At 41.0% G+C, this 19109-nt stretch overlaps 1 protein-coding gene across 1 annotated transcript; it reads left to right on the top strand.

Annotated features, from left to right (window-relative positions):
- The first annotated feature begins 888 nt into the window (after positions 1–888).
- On the top strand, positions 889–17955 carry VDAC2 (voltage dependent anion channel 2). The gene is made up of 9 exons (XM_059820919.1): positions 889–985; positions 9244–9315; positions 10365–10414; positions 12759–12911; positions 13000–13052; positions 13508–13735; positions 14954–15104; positions 16015–16072; positions 16880–17955. Exons 1-9 carry the CDS (start codon positions 889–891, stop codon positions 16969–16971), a joined length of 954 nt encoding a protein of 317 aa, XP_059676902.1. The 3' UTR covers positions 16972–17955.
- Positions 17956–19109: the final 1154 nt, after the last annotated feature.

The raw sequence follows: 19109 nt of genomic DNA, 5'->3' as shown, positions 1-19109 counted from the left end.
CAGGGATGCACTTTTTTCCTCAGGGAAGGATTTGCTTGGGGACAAACTTGTCCATGCCCCCTCCCCAAGCCCCCTGTTAGCACTTCTGAACAGAGTACATAACTTGCAATGGCTTGAGCACAGCCCTCCGGTGTTCCTCTTCCTCCATGGCTTAGCTTTTCTTTGTTCCCCCCCACCTTCATGGTGTTACTTACAGAATTTAGGCTTAACCCTGGAGTGGCTTCAGTGAGAGACGTGGCCATAAAAACATTGTTCAGCATCCTGTGCACCTCTGTCCCTCACCAGGTCAAGCTTTACAACAAGAGAAGCAATCAGTTTCATGGAGGCAACCAAATTGTTTTCAGCTAGGTGAGTAAAGTCTTGGAGGCCTGATGCTCTGCGATCCAATTTCTTTGGTGTAAAATGCACTGAGTTTTCTGAGGCATGTAATCCTCATTCAACTTCTTATGAAAAACTTGTAACCTCTAAAACTAAGTGCCATGCATCTATCTGACACATGGTGCTACAGGCTGCACCATGAGCAGAAATGTCAACAATACAGCAGAAAGGAGTCATCGTTCTCATATTTTCTTCAGGTGAGAACTGTTGCACCACTCCCTCAAACCTGTTGCTCCACCTAAGTGATTCAGGAACACTGGGCATATCTCTCTGAGTTTCTCAGTGAGTTTTACATGAATGGTTGTGTTTTGCTTACAAATCAGCATTTGATTACTTGATTGCCCCTCCCTTTCCAGGAGGTATCTCCTCCAAAGAATGAAGCCTATTAATTTACTTATTTCAGAGTGTTGGGAAACCTGAGGGTTTCTAAATCTATCAGGTAGTAGTTAGCTTTGTTGAAAAGTTGATTATTCCTTGAGCTACAGAGGTTAAAAAAAAAATCCTGAGGCAATGGAAACTGCAACAGAAAGAAAAAGGAAGGAAAAGAATTTACAATCAACCAAAGATAAATCCAGAAGAAGGAATAAGTGCAGGCTCTTCTGCGTGGGTTGGTTTTCATTTCCGTTTCTCCTTGCTCTTTAAGAGAACCTTTTCCACATCCCTCTTACTGTTTATTTGGGAATAGTGTGCTTTAGCATTGAACGTGTACTAGAAGAGTGTGCAGTGTCTCCACAGGCCATAACAACAAGGATTGGATTTTTAGTTTGCTTTGGCTGTAGAGCTGTGGGCAATCAGCTTTCATTAGCTATATAGCTGCAAGGTGATCTGTGTCTCTATTAGCCTTAGCAGGCCCTGCAAACAAGTTGGTTCCCTTGATGGCTTTCTCAAATTTGCTTTTTGTTTGCCTTCTCAGCTCTAAAATTGCAGGCTAATATTTGTTGGTGTTTCTCTGAGCTAAGGAATTATCTGCATATGTACATGTATCAGAGGATTCAAATGTGTTGGCTTCTATACGGACCTGTTGTTTTAAGTGTATCTTGGACACTGGTTTAAGTTAAACTTCCTCCTAATTGTTTAAGCTAAACTGAAAGAAGGCTACTTAAAACTTCTTGGAGGAAAAAAAATTAAAAGGCATTAAATCTGCCAGTCTAAAGGCTCTTGGCAGTATGGGCCTCTTCTGGTTGCCCTCTTAAGGCTTTCCAGATGTCTGGTTTGCATAAGGACAGTTGTATGGTATTGAACAAAAGGTGTAGCTAGCCTAATATTCCTGCCTCTGAGACGATGAATTAAGCAATGATTTAAGCAACACATGCCTGATAAAAGGAGTGTAAGAACAGAGTAAGCTTAAATGATACCTCCATTTGCAGCTCAGGGATTTTCTGACTCCAAAGAGGCCATACAGCCATATGTAATGGTTGAATGGATTAATAACTAGTAATCCTCACTGGATTTCTCTTCCACAAACCTGTCTGGTTTCCCCTGGAGCCCATATAAACATTTAGCTTCTTATGGCAGGTAATTCTGCTGAACGGCATCAGTATTTTTTTCCTTTGGTGGAAAAAACCTTTTGCTTTGCTTGTTCTGAACTTGTTTCCTGCTAGCTTCCACTATTTTCCACCCTTTCCCTGCTGGTTATACTTGCATAATCTTTGCTATATCCCTTAGGTCAACTTGTTTCAGAATGAGGAGTCCTAATTTACTTAGTAGCTCATTGCTAGACTTTTGCTAAGGTTTCTTCTCCACCGAATCTTCAACTTGAAGATCTGTATCTGGAGGGGAGAGCCAGCAATGACTTCAGGCTTGTGTTAGAAGTGAACTTATCTAAGCTGTTTGGACACCGATATGCACTGTAGCTGCTTTCACTCTTTTTGTTGGTCACATACATTACTTAAGTAATTGTGATTATAACATATGGAGAGATAAGCAGAGTTTCTGTTCAAATGGCATGTTCTTGTAGTAAACTAATGTAGTGATGTGTGGGGTTCTTTTTCCAAGTGGCACTAGTAAAACTTGACTCTGTGATGTCAGTTATGCGTAAGCATGGCTGTATTCATACAAAGTGGTAACAGTTACACTGCAAGTGGCACAAAACCCGAGAGCTGCTTAGTTTCAATGGGAAACCAGCCCATTTACAGTGAGCGCACCTGCACAGGAGGTGTGTGCACTGAACGGTATGAGGAGAATGCTAAGAAGAAAGGTCCAGAATAATTTAGATGCCTTGCCATTGCAGGCCTGAAGGAATGCTGCTCTGAGCTTTAGTAGATACGCTATGACAAATAAGGCATGGCTGTACAAGTAGTGAGGAATCGGGAGAGTGAGAGTAAAAAACACTGGCAGGCAGAGGCTGTCGCTACAGAAGCCTGGAACGTTAATGCAGAGGAGTTTGTGTGCTGTTGTCAGTCTCAGGTTATGTCTCTGCTTTGTTTCACAAAGCAAGTGATTCATTGCCTTTTTTTTTTTTTTGCTCAGGGTGGGGCAGTAATTACTTTCCTGGTTTGCTAAAAATAAAGCTGAACCATGACTAAAATATTAATCTTGGGGAAAAAAAAAAAAGGCAAAATGCTGATGTCTCGTGTAAGTAACTGAAATCTTATTCAGAATGGATTTATACTATGGGTATGAATAATAAATGCACATCTTTAAATAATGAACAACTTATGCCACAATCTATTTTTACTTAATCAGATCTCTATTTATTCCTAATGTATGTTCCTGTGCACAAAAAGATACACTAATTTTCTTTTCTTATTGCTATTTATTCTCTCGGCATGTGGTTTTCCTTCTTGATTCATCAACACATACCCCTCTGTGGAATGCCAAGCTGTCTTATTCAAAAACAACAAAATGAAACATACTAACCTGTTAGGTCTTCTGATGTGAAAGTATTGGACTTAGATTAAAAAAAAAAAAAAAAAAAATCAGTTGCTTATCTTTTGATATAACTACCAGGTGCTGACTGGCATTATGTTGAGCCTTGCTGCTAATCTGCTCTGTTTCTAGTAGCCTGGAAAACTACTGTTGTACCATGTGTTCTGGTAAATTAGTAGTGTTGAATGACAATATATATTTTTCATACTATGCAAATATAATTTGTATTTGTAAATTATTTTTACTTTCTTGAGGAATTTTGATCATGTCATAATCCAAGTAAGCAGGGGAAAACTATGAATTTCAAAAATGCCTACCCTGCAGTTCCTTGGCCTAGCAATGGTCTGCATTGGTGATTCAGTGATTCCTGCTGCAGCGTTGAGCAATGGCTGCTGCAGAACAGTCATTTGACTGTTTTCTCCAAGAGGTCTTATTTATGATCAGGACAGCGCTATCTAATAAAGCTTTCTGAGGGTTATTGCTTCGCTTGACCTGAGATATGCTGTCCTATGGTGTGGGGGTCTTCTGGCGGGAGGTGACTGGAAGGTAAAAATGGAGCTTAGGCAATTGGAGAGACTGTGGCCCTTGTCTGAAAGAGATAGCAAACCTTGTTTAGATGGAGTACAAGCTGTCAGATCAGCTATGGGACAGCCGTGCTACTGGGTGTTGTGTCTCTGGGTTTTGGAGTAGCAACAGGAGAGCATGTTAGGTGTGACATGTTCAGAGTTTCAAAGAGCTGTGCGAAGTGGGAAAGCGAAGGCGAGCATCCCAGCGGAGGGCTGTTGGGCAGTGTGTCATCACTCCCGTGCTCTGCAAGGGCTGGCCATCGTGGCGAAGGGGTCTCGGGCGCTGTGAGGAGCAAGGGCTGCCTCCAACAAGTGCTCTCTGGGCAAACCCCACCGGCACCACTTTGGCCGGCTGCAGAGCTGGCGCCCATGGCTGTTCCTAGGCGAAGGACTTCACAAGATCGTGTGCCAAGACTGGAGGCAGGTGGGCCCTAAAAGGAAGACGAGTAGTTTCTCGGGAAGGGCAGTGGCCCTGGGCGCAGATCCTCCTGTAGGCACTTCAGCCTCCCATCCCCCTGTGGAGAAGAATTACTTAAACTCTCCTACGGAGAAATGCTCCTGGGGTGTGGCCGCCACAGGCCTGCTGAGGAGCCGGTACCTGCGGCGCCCTCTGCCTCGCCGTCCCCCCGGGCGGCGCTGGGCTCCCCTGGCCCTTTGTGTCACTCCCCAGCTCCGCTCCCCTCAAGAACGGCAACCGAGCACCGCCGCAGCCCGCGCGGCCGCCCCGCCCGCTGCGCCACAGGAGGCTTTGCCCTCCCGCCCCGCGGGCGCCTGGCGCGCTCGCCACCGCCCTCCGCCGCCGGGCGGCCCCGCCCGCCACTGTAGGCCCCGCCCGCCCGCAGGACCCCTCTCCGCTGTCGGGGCTGCCCCTCCGAGCGCCTGTCGGGCCGCGATGTTCCCCTCCCCCGGCTCCTCGCTCGGGGGCGCGGCGTCTCCCGCCGCCCCCCGGCTCTGGGCCCCGGGCGGCGGCGCCGTGCGGTGGCCGGGGGGGGCAAGGGGGCGACAGCGCGGTGCGGCGGCCGGGGGAGGCGGCGGGCGGGGCGGCCCCGACTCGTTGGGGTCCTGCGTGGCGGCGGCGGGCGGGCGGATCGGTGTCTCCTTCACTTCGCCCTCCAGTGCCAGCGGCTGCAGCAGCGCGGCCTCCTCACGGCGAGACCCGCCCGCACCCCCGGCCCCGCTCTGCCCGGCCCCGCCGCCCTCCCGCGCTAGTCAGGTGCCGGCCCGGGCCGCGACCGGCCCCGCGCGAGCCGGGGAGGCGGGCGGGGCTCGCCCGTGTGCGAGCGGGCGGAGGGATGGCGAGCGGGGCTGGGGGCCGCTCGGGGTCGGTGGGGCCGGGGGCGCCTTCCCCAGCGCCCAGGCTAACGGCGGGGCGGTGGGGGTGGGGAGGGAGGGAGGGAGGGAGGGTTTCTCCGCACGGGTCGCCCTCCTCCGCCTCGCCCCGTGGCCTCCGCAGGCGCCGCGTCCTTCTCGGCCTGCGGGGCCGGGCCGGCCCGTGGTTACATAAGGGGTGGCGCGGCGGGCGCGCGGGAGGGGGTCAGGCCGGGATGCCCAAGATGGCCGCGTGGAGGAGTTCACCTTGCCGCGGCAGCGGGCGCCGCTCGCCCTGGCGGTGGGCCTGGCGGGAGCGGCGGGCCTGGGCGCGGCGGAAGGACCTGGCGCTGGGCGCCGCCGCCCGGGCCCTTCCCTGGAAGGGTGTGCCGCCTCCCCACGTGTCCCGGCCTGGCTTTTCGCATCCCCCTTTTCCCTCGCGGTGTCCTTCTCTTCTGGGATGGTCTGCTTTACCTCTGCTTTCGATTTCTGAGCACGTAGTTCACTTTCAGATGTTTAATTTTCCTTCCCTCCTCTGTAGAGTCTCTAAATTGGTCTAGCTATGGCTACTAGACTAGCATGTAAGTAGGGAGAGAGTTGAAGCACGGGTAATGAGGTGGTTTGGTGTTTTGGGGTTTGTTTGTTTTTTTTTAAGCCTTAGAAGCAGTGTAAGTCTAAAGGTCAGTGGTGTGTCCAGTGTATTTTAACAAAGTATTTTTTGAATAATACCAATTTCTCTGTTGATGTTCATAACAGAACCGGAATACAATTTCAGTGTAGTTATTGCCATTTTTTATAAATTGTACGAGTACTTAAGTTTTTTTATTATAGCTTGATCCAGCTTCTAGCCTGATCTTCAATGTCCTGAGATATTAAAATTGTTAGAAGTTTTTATAGAAGTCCTTGGTATTCCTTTAATTGTAGGGTGTGAGAGAGTTTTGAAATATTACCTCGAAAGAAAACTCTGATGTAATCATTCTGATAACATTAATACACTTTTTCTGTTCTTGGGATGATTTTTTTTTCTTTTTACAGAAGAAGAAAGCATGTTTGTGGCTTTTGAGTAATAGATTAATTAAACTTTCTTTTTTAGGGTGGCATGAAACAGAGGTTAGGGTGGAGCTCCCACTTGATTCAAGTAGATTCTGTGTTTTTGAAATGAGGAGTAAGATTAGCTGATAGTTGCTTTCACAACAAACCTCTTGTTGTTAAATGGTACTTATACTTCAGTCACTTCTGATTAATAGTTTCTAAATGAAAGACACTTCAAAATAGTGTTAAAGAAAATCACTTTTGATTATAAGAATTTGCAAACCTAGTTAATTTGCCAACATTGGAGGACACAAGAATGATTTTTTTTTTTTTGCCCTGTTTTCATTTAAAGAGCATTCTGATGATGGCACTGGCTTATCAGGTATTTAGTATACCCAAAATTACCTCTTGGTTTCCCCTTTTGTCCTCTTCCATCCCTGTTAGTGTAGGATTACAACAGCAGTGTGACAGTTGTTGTCTGTTTTAACTTTTTATCACAAAACTTGCATCTGTAGGCTGGAGTGTCTGATAAATACTGGTTGGTTTTCTTGCAATGGGGAAGGTGCTTAACTAGGCCAGATAACCGGCAACATCCTTTTTACTGTAGTAATCCTTTGAATTTAGACACAGATACGTTTGTTAACTTGTCAGGACATTACTGCTTAGCATAAATTTCTTGTCTGTAATGGTTGTCTAGTCAGGTTGGAAACATTGAAAACAAAAGCGCAAAACTCATTTATTTACACTGTAAAAGCACATCTGTGCTAAAGGCTAGTATAAAACCTCAAACCTAGAAATAACTATTCTTCTGAAGATGCTAGTTAGAAGTGAGATCTATTCATTAAAGGAAAAATACATAGCTAAACCTTCTCTAAATTATTTTAAACTGCTTATGAATTGTACAGTTGCTGTACAGCAAAAATTTAGAGGGGAAAGAGCAGTGTTCGCACACTTTCTCATAATTTGGTCTACCACCTGCTTCTTTTTATTGAATAAATAATAGGAACCATTTAATGTCTTGTCACTGGGATTAGTATCTGTTCTCCTACAGAATTTTTTCTTGAGACTTATTTATTATGGACTTGAACGTGGGCTGAGCCTTCTTAAGCTTCAAATGCTTCAAGTAGTTTTCATGTCTTTTTTTTTTTTAAGACACAGTTTACTTTAACTCTATGGAAAAATGGACTTGTTTTATGTTCTTGAGAAAGTGATGGATGTCTTGCTATTGTGACTTGGTTGTAGAGTTTATAACTCCATACTAAAGAAGTTTTTTTAAATTTTTTTTTTTGTTAAATTGTGAATGTAAATGTTTTTGCTCAGAGGAGGTTGAAGTCACCCTCTTATGGCTTAGGGAGGTGGAGTAAGGTACTCTGGAAAACTGCACTAGAAATTGTAGAAAGATAAGAAACAGTCTTGTGCCTTACTATTGCTTGCTAAAATACGTTTTTTGTTTTTTTTTAAATAGCAGCAGTTCATGCAATTAGGCTGTATATGGCAGGTGTAATTAGGGTGTGGGTTTTTTTTTTTAATGTGGATACTATTGTGAAACAACAGTCTGTTTATTGGAATGGTGCCCTAAAGGAAATATTTCTGAATCAGGTGTTCCACGTAAGTTTTCCCTTTATGTAGATAAGACCATGAAAAGATGGAAAGAAACTTTTTAGAGATTAAAAAAAAAAAGGTTGCTATGATCCTGTATTATTGAATACACTTACGATTTTGCCAAAATCTGCAGAAGATAAGCAATTCTACAGCCAGGTGTTGAAAATTTGAATACTGGTTAAAAGTTCTGTAAAAATTAAAGTAACCTATTTTGCTTTCAGTTGAAAGTTAATGTGAGAGTACTGCCCTTGTTATTTTTTGGGTTCTGAAGATATTTTTCATTTAATTAAGCAAAAAAAAAACCCAACAAAAAACCCCACCCAACACAAGAACAAGGTAAACAGTCAATTATGTTAATCTGACTTTCTCTGCAAAACAAATGTGACCAATCAGTTTGAAAAGATAAGAGAAGATCTTTGTTTGCTTGTGTTTAGCCTTTTTATGATGCTTATGTAGTTAGTTTCATTGTTCTTCTCCCCGCCCCCCCCCCCCCCCGCCCCCTTCCACAGCATGGGGGGAGTTATTAACTCTTTGAAATATACTCTGTCTTCTGTATTTTAAAACACAGTGCCTTTGTAACAGTGGCCTTTTGCTATTGAAATCATGGGAAAACAGTCACCGAAGGAAGGTACAGGTAGAGTGTATCTTCACAGGGAGGAGAACCATACAGGCCTGTGTGAGACCTTAGGCTGGTATCTATCCATTGGGCCAGGGAGGCTGGGTCATAGCTAGTCTTGAATGACAGGTTCTTTAATAGTGAGATTGCCAGAGGCTCCCTGTCTGAGAAAAGCTCTCTTTAAAAGTCCCTTTCTCACTGACCCAGAATCCCTACCACTTGTTTGTTTTAAACTAACAAGACAACCCCCCAAACTTGAACTCTTATATGTTATAAGGAAGAAGAAATTTTATCAGATTGATTGCTAGTTAATGGCATTAGACATTGCTTTTTAAATTGTATGTCTTCCATTTAAAATATGGGGCAAATGATGTTGTAAACCAGATATGCACTCTTTTTACATTTTGAAAATAAAACTTTCTAGGTCCTTTCCGGTAATTTTCATAAGCATCTGTCAAATTTGACTTTGTGGAACTTCAGGAAATAACTGTCTGCATTATAGTTTTTCAAATTTCCAGTTTCCTGGTTTTTGTTGGTAACTGCCAACTCTGGAAATGTGACCTATTAGTTGATTTCTGGTAATTAAAGATGTATGGAGAAATCTACTTGAAAAATTAAGAACTGTGTGGGCTTGTAATGCCTCTTATCTACAAGCAGATTACCTAAGCCAGGAAAACGTTCAGTCTTCACAGTGACCATCACTGAAAATCTGTAGGTGTTTCACAGAATACTGTAATTGTTTGAGCCATCTGTCTGTCAACTGCCTTCATATAGGTATCTGCCTTAAAGAGTATCTTTAAAGAGTTGTGGTAGCATTTTTGGTGTGCGCGCAATGGTAAAATGTTCACTATTAATTAGCCTATTACCTTTCAGCTCCAATGGCGATTCCTCCATCATATGTAGACCTTGGCAAATCTGCCAGAGATATCTTCAATAAAGGATATGGTAAGAATGGTATCTTTTATAAAACCTGGTGTTTGTGGTGCAGCAATGAATTGCCTTTTTAAACCTGTATGTAAAATTGAGTGCTCAAATGCCTGGGTTTCTGGGGAGGGGGGATGTGTGTTATTTTTATATCATTACTGCCAACTATCAGATCATTGGAGGATTTTGTGGGCTGTTTTGATGTGAAGTCTGTTAAATCTTACTGCTTTAGCCACATAAACATCAAGGGTGTACAAGTATGCAGGAATGTAAGTGTCAAGTGTAATTTAACTTAGGAGTACACTTTGTTTACCAATCTGCCTGTACCACAACATCTGTTGATATAGAAAGGGATATATACCACTGTAACATTATAGCCATTTTTGGAATAGAAGGGGAATATCTATCGGGATAAAGAATCCTTCAACATTTTAAAATGCTTTAATACCAGGCAGTTGCATAATTAATTTCTGCTTCATTATAGTGCTGTTTCTTTCTGGTCTTTGGGAATGCATGTGGGGGCTTTTTCACCAAGACTGTCGCTCAGCTCTAAGGGTAACAACGTGAATTGGCATTACTATAAAACCTACTTATATTACTGTTCCAGTGGATGTGCATTTCCCAGTGACTTCACTTTCACAGTTTTTTACTTTGAGATATTTCTTTTTGGTGCTGAGAGACGAATTTTATGCATTGGGATAGTTGTTCCAATGGTATTGACTATAAAGCTGATGCCATCCCAGGAACAGAAAAGAATGCTTTTTGTCTGTCACTGAATTTACTCTTGGTAGTCCCCATTTGGTAGTTAAATGTACAGTGTACAACTGAGAGACTACTCCCCACTTTCTGTGTAGTGATGATAGAACAGAACTCCTGGCTTGTTCTAGAGTGGCCTCTTCTACCCGCTGTGGCATCTAAAGTTTGAGTGTTACTGTAGTCAGTCTATGGTTGTTTTTATATATGTATATGTGTGGTGCACTTCTAAGACTGCTTGGAAAACCAGCATCTTGAAAAATGTGCATGGTCTTAGTTAAAGCCTACTGGTGTAACTTTGACTTCTGTTTGCTAAGGTTTTGGCTTGGTGAAACTGGATGTGAAAACAAAATCTGCAAGCGGAGTGGTGAGTTTAAGTACCTTTTTTTTTATTCATTATATTTTTTTCAGGATATGTTCTGATATTTAATTAGAAAGGACACCTTCCAAGTGCTGTTAAGTAGTTTATAGGTTATATGTATGATAAACTTTTGGTATAAAATAATTTCAGAAGCCCCTAAAGATCTGACTTTATTCTGAATGTAACAGAGGTATTGCACTGTTTAGTAATCTTAGTAAAATAATAAGGTTTATTGGTTGTCCCTTGTCTTATATCTGAAGGTGAACAAATAGCTGATGCATTTTTTTTGAAGTATTTTAATACATGAATCGTAGTACACAGAATTTATTTCTAAAGTACCTTATGATACTGTCTGTATTTGGTGGAGATTTCTGGCATCTTGATGCTTGTGTGAAGTAGTTGGCAGTGAATTAGCATGTTGAGTCTTTGGCTCCTCTTTAAAGGTACTAAAGTGTTGCAATAATGTTCCATGCAAGATGTCTTGATCATGCAAGCAGTGCCTCTTGTAACTTTTATCTATTTCTAGAGCAGACTTTGCAAGATACAAAGGTAGATCCCCACCTGCCCCACCCTTCCCCATAACTGGAAGCTTTAACAGTGTAACTGGCTGTTAGAAATAAGGTGCATGCGTTATATGCTGTGTTTTTTCTAGAAGTCTGTATCGCAACACAGTTTGCAAGAGCCCTGTTATAGATGTAGTTGTTCTTATTTTAGCTCACTTCTTTCGAGGACTGCCAGTAATACTGGTAAAACTCTCTGAAAAATCCAAGCCTTCATGTGAATCTCTTACCAGTTATAAGCTGTCCTTCCCAGGAGGAGAAAGTGCTGGCATATATGTACTGCAGATGTTTTAAAGCAGAGATAAGAGATAATGTAATAATTTGCTGCTCCTGAAGCTATTACCACAAATGGCTGCAGTCACATGTACCCTGTGCAGTCGTAGGGGTAGCACAAAGCAAGACGTTAAAGCTGAATGTATTTGGACTTGAAGTTGTGTAGTCCCTGTCATTTGCAAAGAAACAGACCTTACTAGAATTATGCAGCTGTGTGGATGGTTTAGTGGTTCACTAACATAATACAAGTAAATGTCTTGGCTGTGGTTGAAATTGACCAGCCACCATTAAAGAACAGTCTCATGCATGCTTGTGATGTGCAGTAGGCCTTGGAGTGTGAGAATATGGGTGCTTAAGGACTTGTAATCTTAAATCCATGTTTCCTTCTTGGGGAGGTGAGTGTGAGGAGTCGATTTGAAAATAATACTTTGCATGGAGGAAGTAAGAGATCAAAATTTTTATCTATATGTTTTAAAAAGTTGAAATGATAAGCTTTTTAAACCATAGTGACAATAATATTTCAGTGGAAGGAGCTCCTTGACATATATTTGCAAACCAGACTTCCACTTCTACTAGGTGTATTGCCTTTTAGTTTCTGAACAGTGGTACACAGAAACTATTCATTCCGTTCTTCGTGAGAATCCAAATAGTGAGAGACATCAGGAACTACTTAGTTTAGTAAGGAGATAGGAGTGATATTGCTAACTTCTAAATGCTTTCAAAAATTCCAAGTAAAACTCTACTAGAAGCATTAAATCAGACTGTTGCCTTAGCTCACAATTCAAGCATGAATGTTATTCCTGTGTTTATTCCATTAAACCAAAGTGTCAGGGGAATAGGAATTTTATAATGTGAGTAAAAACGTGTGCCTATGGCTTGTGTGAAAGGCTGGTGCATTGGTTAGACTGAGAACTCTCTTAAAAAGCAACAAAAAAAACCAAAACAAAGAAAAAAAACCAAACCACCACCCACCCCACCCCCAATCTGAAAAATGGTGACATTCTATGACATTTTACAGTAGTACATTATTTATCTTTGGAGGTGGTTGACTGGAATAATGAAAATACATATGTGATCCTTAAATAATTTTACTGGAGTTGCATGATGTGCCTTATAGTGTTCTTGCCTCTGGTTTGATTTTTAATTTGCTCATTAGGAGTATCAGACTTAACCTTACATTTCAAGAACTTGTTTCTGCTTTTAAGGAGAAAACTTACAGTAACTACTGTCTTGCTTCTGAGTTATGTTGCAAACCTGTACATTTTGTAATAGTGGCAGAAACACTGCAGTTGAGATGGGGAGTGGGGGGAGGCCTCCATGTGGGCATGAATCATCTAGTTCTTGTCTGTGTCGTTCCCCCTTCTCCCCCCGCAAGTTGTCCAATGTTTGTTAAACTTGTTGCATAGAACAACAAGGCCTTAGTGTTTGCTGAAGAAAAGTATTTTCTCTTTTGGCACTGTGTAATGCTTTCAGGATCACATGTATCTTCTGTTTAACATGGATGCTGTCCTTTTTAGGAATTCACAACATCTGGTTCATCGAACACAGACACTGGAAAAGTGAATGGGAGCTTGGAGACCAAATACAAGTGGGCTGAGTATGGGCTGACTTTCACAGAAAAATGGAACACAGATAACACTCTGGGAACAGAAATTGCAATTGAAGATCAGGTAATAGATTAGGAGAGTATTTATTGCTTTTACCTAACTAGCAGAACTGAATTTATAGCTTTATCTTATCTTCTCCCCGTTCAATTAGATTGCCAAAGGCTTGAAGTTGACATTTGATACAACTTTCTCACCAAATACAGGGTAAGAATTGTTAATCTTTTTACGTTGTTTAGGGCAGTAACAACACCCATGGTCAGTAAATGTTCATCTGGTCTGTTGTATTGACAGAGATGTTTGTATGGTTTGCTATTGATCCAAATTGGCAAATCCCAATGCTAAAGGCTTTGGCTCTTTAGCATCTCATCTGATTCTATGGGGTTAGTATTGGCCATTTCACAACAGCCCGCTTTGCTTATTTTCTGCGATAGAAATACTTGGAAGATAGCAGGAGGCATGACAGTGCCTCTACATTCATCACAAAATGCCTGTTTGCAGTAGCCCTGTGCTTTCTTGATGGGCTAGCTGTGCTTTGGCCCAGTCTAGAGGATGCATGTGCATGGCATTTAGAAACGTTGTGTAGAGTCATATGGCTCGAATTCGGCAGTTCGTTGAGGAAGATCAAGACTTGTCTTAAGATAACTGTTTCTCTGTTTCAGAAAGAAAAGTGGTAAAATTAAGTCAGCTTATAAACGTGAATGCCTAAACCTAGGTTGTGATGTTGACTTTGATTTTGCTGGACCTGCAATCCATGGTTCAGCTGTCTTTGGTTATGAAGGCTGGCTTGCTGGTTATCAGATGACTTTTGATAGTGCCAAATCAAAATTGACAAGAAATAACTTCTCTGTGGGTTACAAGACTGGAGACTTCCAACTGCACACTAATGTGTAAGTACTGAACATGGTGTCCAGATAGACAGAAGCAGGCTTTCTCTACCTTTCCTTCTAGTCAGAATATAAATGCTTGAAATACCAAGAGGTGCTTGCAAGGCCATTAAGTGAAGTGCATTTTTCACTAGGAAACTCTAAATAAATGATAAATGTTACTTCGTATCTCTCTTTTCAAAACAGTAAATACCTGTGGCTTGTTAGCACTTACAGCATAATATATACTACAGCTTACCAAATACTGAAGTACATCCAAATTGGAAGTGCAGTAGTTCAGTTACGCAGAGCTGATCATAATGCTTTTTCCACCTTTCCCATTGTATTGAATTGTATCTGACTATAATTTAAGGGCAGAAGATTTGTTAGAGATAGTAATTAGCGTTGCACTGTTTAAGTAGGCCAGTAGTAGTTTCTGGAGCAAGATTAGAGCTTTGCTTTTGGACTTTTTGAGTAGGTTCATCTTGTTGCCTGTCCAGGATGAAGAGTGCGTGAAACACTTAAAGTGTAACTAAACAAGTGTAAGACATCTTGTTTATGAATTTTCTTCAGACTTCCTGCCTTTAGATGTTAAGTGTTCTTCAGCAGGTTTTGATCAGCTCGCTCTGAAGAACACGGTGTTTTCAATCTAAGTTAACAAAAATTGGCATTGTTATAGTGTGTTTAGTTAGGAAGTAACTTGATTTTTGAGTAGAAGTTAGGCCTTTTGGAGGGGGAGGATGGGGATTGTGTCTGTCCGGGTTTATGGAAGTTGAGGTGCATGGGAGGAAGCTACAAAACACTTTATAGTCTGAGCTGTAAGAATGCCATTTCAATTTACTAATGTCAAACATTGTGACAGATTTTTAAAAAGGTCATCTAATTTTTTAGGAATATCATATGTATTCAGTAATCATAGAATTCAGAGTGCCTGTTTCCTAACTATTAACATTTATCTGTTAGTTTTTTAAGGATGCAATCTGGAATTACATTCAAGTACTTAGTTTGACATTAGTGTGAGAATTAGCTGTAGCACTCTGAAATACCTTTTTTCATTTTTTTTCCCATGAATTATTGCAGTTTAGTTTTGCCCGAAGCCTTTGTTCATCTCCCCTTTTCCTGTCAAAAAATGTGAAACAACTCAGACTTCTGGAATTCTTATTTGAATAAAAATTTGAAGTAGTTAAAAAATGTTGGGATTGTGTAAATATAGGAGAGTAACTTTTTTCTTAATTTGTGCAGCAATGATGGTTCAGAATTTGGTGGGTCAATTTACCAGAAAGTGAGTGACAATCTTGAAACTGCTGTAAACCTGGCTTGGACAGCAGGTAGCAACAGCACTCGCTTTGGCATTGCGGCTAAATACAAGTTGGATTCCACTGCTTCTATCTCTGTAAGTATGGCTCTAACCAAAAGGGTTATGCTAAGCACAGTGTATTTCAGTTTCTGCGAATCTGTGTGTTATTGGTACAAAAGAAGGTAATAGGTCAGGAAGTCTGGTAGGAATTACTCTTACAATCCAGGCAGTTATAATTAAACCAGCGGTATTTAAATTCTGTAATGTTGCATACAGCAAAGTCTGTTTTAGAATCTGACTGTCAAATGTTTTGCTACTCTAGAGGACTTAATGTATTTATTAAAAAAAAAAAAACACAAACCCTTCATGTCTCGTTCTGTAAGTTTGCAGAATTTCTTTTAAAACCTGTTTTTGGGGAGCTCTGTCATCTTATCATGGTAAGAACTCTGGTGATACTGGCTAAAAAGGCAATATGAAGAGAAGTTTTCTGTATGTTATAAAGTTAGAATTGAACCTGGCTTGTTGGAATCATCCTGTAGAGGAAGTGATGCAAAGTGAGATAACACATTTACACATATTGTTTATGATGGTATTACGAAATGTTTGCTGCTTGACTGATTGGACCTGCAGGATACTAATTCTTTTGTAATGATATGAACATGGAGGATTCTTCTGAAGTGTTTTGTGAGACTGGTGCTAAATTGCTATGGCCTTCTGAAAAGAGGGGAGTGGGGAAGTTCACCTGCCAAACTATGTTCCAGTAACAGTTCTCCCTGCCTTTACATTGTATGCTCTTAAGTATGTTACTACTTTAGCTGCAAGTTTCAGGGCAAGGGCATAGCTGGGAAGAGAATCCAGTAAGCCCAGAGATATTGAAAGAAAAAGTAAAATTTGGTTAAGTTGATAATGGCAGTGTTGCCATAGTTACTGTAACTTCTGAATGGTAACAAGGAACTGATCAGTTACAATATTTCAGTTGCTTTTGTCTTGGTGTTTTTTTTTTCAGGCAAAAGTGAACAATTCTAGTCTAGTTGGAGTGGGTTACACCCAGACCCTGAGGCCAGGTAAGGGTTATCACATGAATTACATCAGATACATATCTTTTATGCATCACAAAGAAAATCTTTGATATCTATGCATTTATATTCAGAACAACTTTGTCTTGAAGGCAAAGTAGATGTTTTACAGTAGCTTATGTTGTGCGTCAAACCTTTATCTAAACAATACAAATTCCATTGTATCCAATGGTATTTTTGCATCATATTCCTCATTGATTTGTTTAGGAGTGGACTGTATTGTGTTTGATAGCTTACCTTTAGGCTGTGCAAAGCAGTCTTTTTTAGCATTGCTTTCTCCAGTCATACCATATTGAATGATAACAGGTCTTGAAATAATGATTAATTGTCAAAAGAACACCCTTCCTACTCTTCATATTTAGTAAGAAAACCTCTAGAATGTAACTTGTTCTGCTTGAATATGAAAACACCTGTTAATGCTGTATTACCATTGGTTAGTTCCTTATTTGAAAACCAATGAAAATCGTAGTTTCATTCCATCCCTTCCTTGTTACAAGTGTCTGTCTTCCTATGCATAATTTTCTGCCTCCTTTGCACACCTTAATCTAGAAAAGGAGAGCTATTGTGTACTTACCAATTAGAGACTTTGTGTATCCACTTTATAATATGGTATTTACAAAAAGCATCTAGGTTTCAATAGATTTCATGGGTAAATGGGTTCTTCTGTAGAAATCTTTAGAGGAAAGTAATGAAATAGAAAAAGAGCTACAACTGAGACTTGTAATGACTGAAGTTGAGTTGCATGAAAGCTGCTCTGAATGTATGTTGTAAACATGCTGTTTAAAAATCTTACAGGTGTGAAACTTACACTGTCTGCCCTGATAGATGGAAAGAGCATCAATGCTGGTGGCCATAAACTTGGTCTTGGCCTGGAATTGGAGGCTTAAAAAAACGAAGAAACTGCTGCAGAGAAGGGGTATCAGAAGAATTTGGCCTTAAAATGTATTTCCAATGTGACCAGCAGGCTTTTTTTCCCAAGAAGGATGACCTAGAACAAGAGCTGTATTTGAAGTATTTAGACAGTTACTTGTTAGCTGGTTTCTAGTTAAATTGGTTACCCATCTAGTTAAAATTCTGCATTAGTGCAGTCACTTAAACATTATTTAAATGTATTTAACTGTTTAATGCGCTACCCACAAATAATGAAATAGACATTTATGAAAACTGTACAATTGTGTGCATGTTTGTTTTTATGTTCCTTTTAACATTCGATATTGCCATTGAATGAAAAATGGATCAGTGGATGTTTTGAAATGAGGTCAACAATTTTGTTAAATCACCTGAAGTAGAAATACATTTGGTATCCCAAGAAAAATTATGAATAAAACAAGTACACACACATACTTGTGCCTCAGATATTTTAAGAGTTAAGATATGAGGGTAGTGCTCAGTTAAGTTTTAACTTTTGACTTTCAATAATCCAAGAAGTAGTGCTCTATAACTTTGTGCAATTAAGGACCCCCACCCCACCTATGACAACACTGAATATAGATGGTTTTCACTGAACAGTTGGATTCCTCAAGCAAGTTGAATGTGCTTTTCTGTCAGGTAAGATTTGTCATGACACAACGGTTTAATTCCCCCTGTGTTCCATGGGCAAGATTTACTGCATTACCAGTTGGCTTCCTTATGCAAAGAGTGCAGAACGATGTACTTGGCCCACTGAGACATTTAAGAACTGTTCCTTGATGCTTTTGCCCAAGGGGTGAAAAACCTCACCACAAACACACCTTTTGCTTATATTTGTATGAAGTGAGATGTATCTCTGCAACTGAATGTAACAGTGTAATGGTATGACAGCCTGCTTATCCCAACTGCTGTGAGAGGTTTCTGCTTAAAATGACTGAAATAAAGGCTTAATTTTAAATGGAGACAGAGGAAGATGCATCCGATTTTGCTTTCCCTTTGACTAATAAATCTTGGCAGATACCCGTTTTAAGTCCAGAAACATGCATAATAATGGAAAAACTCATGTTTTTCCAGGGTAGAATTAAGAGAGAATAGATGTATGAGGGATATTTGGTCTGTGAACGTAACACCCCTTTAAGGTCAAACATAACTAGCTGTGAATGGTTTTAGTGTGGAATATATTAAACACATGCAGTTACAGTGCTTTAATTTAAGAATGGGGATTTATTGAGTTCAGAGGAGTGCCTGGAGCCTACTTCTTACAGTCTCATAGCTGAAAAGGGTATCTTGATACTATCTCTGGTTTGTAAGCTGTGTTTGGTTCATGCTGAATTAGACTTAACCCCCATAAAAGTCCTAGTGATTTGCTTGAGATCTTGTTCCATCCTGCATTGTTGCCCTCATACTCAAAATTCTCGAGTTAAGTACTCTGTTGTAAACTGCCTGTGTTTAGGATTTAGCTGTTGAATAGCTGAACCACCTTCTTTGCAGAAGATAGAGCAGAGCTTAAGCTTCCAGCTCAGGCTTGTGAGCAGGCTTGCTAGTGTATTTTACTGGGTTTTGTACATGACAAAGAGAAGGTTTGGCAGCATTTGTGCTTTGGAGTGCCTTTACTACTGTTGTCACTAAATGCCCTTTTCTGAGGAGCACTTCCACCACTTGGTGATGAAAGCAGCATATAAGGTGCAATTTGTTGCTCTCTTATTGTATGTTAATGTTTGTAAACTGTACTTTTAGTTTGAAGTGGTTTTATGTGCTAGACCACTTAAAGCTAGAGACCGTGCGGCCAGATGTTCAAATTTTAGTACGGGTTCTCTTCTTAGTGTAACTGTCTTTGGTGCCTCACAAAGTGTGTCCAGGCTTCTTTGGGGGGGGAGGGGGGGGAAGCTGTGTGCCTGTATGCACTGTCCAGCTGTAGCACCTGGACAAATAAAGGACTCTGTCTTTTGCTTATGAATGATGCCTTGTTTGCATCCTTAAGCCAGCATGGCTGCAACACTGATGTTTCTCAGTTTTTGGAAGCTTTTGATAGGGCTGTTAGTGGTCTGACACTTTTTTTTTCTGGTGGTGGTGTTTTGTTTTGGTGGTGTGCGCGTTTTTTTTAGAAACAACTGCT

The sequence above is a fragment of the Gavia stellata genome, chromosome 9 (genome assembly GCF_030936135.1).
Source record: "Gavia stellata isolate bGavSte3 chromosome 9, bGavSte3.hap2, whole genome shotgun sequence".
NCBI classification, from domain to species: Eukaryota; Metazoa; Chordata; class Aves; order Gaviiformes; family Gaviidae; genus Gavia; species Gavia stellata.
Note: the sequence above shows the minus strand (reverse complement) of the source record. Positions and strands in the feature narration are given on the sequence as shown.

Coding starts and splice junctions, on each gene's coding strand:
- VDAC2 (XM_059820919.1), top strand. CDS start 889: ATGGAAACTGCAACAGAAAGAAAAAGGAAGGAAAAGAATTTACAATCA. Junction 10,415..12,758: donor CAAAATCTGCAAGCGGAGTG/GTGAGTTTAAGT, acceptor TGTCCTTTTTAG/GAATTCACAACATCTGGTTC. Junction 15,105..16,014: donor ATTCCACTGCTTCTATCTCT/GTAAGTATGGCT, acceptor TTTTTTTTTCAG/GCAAAAGTGAACAATTCTAG.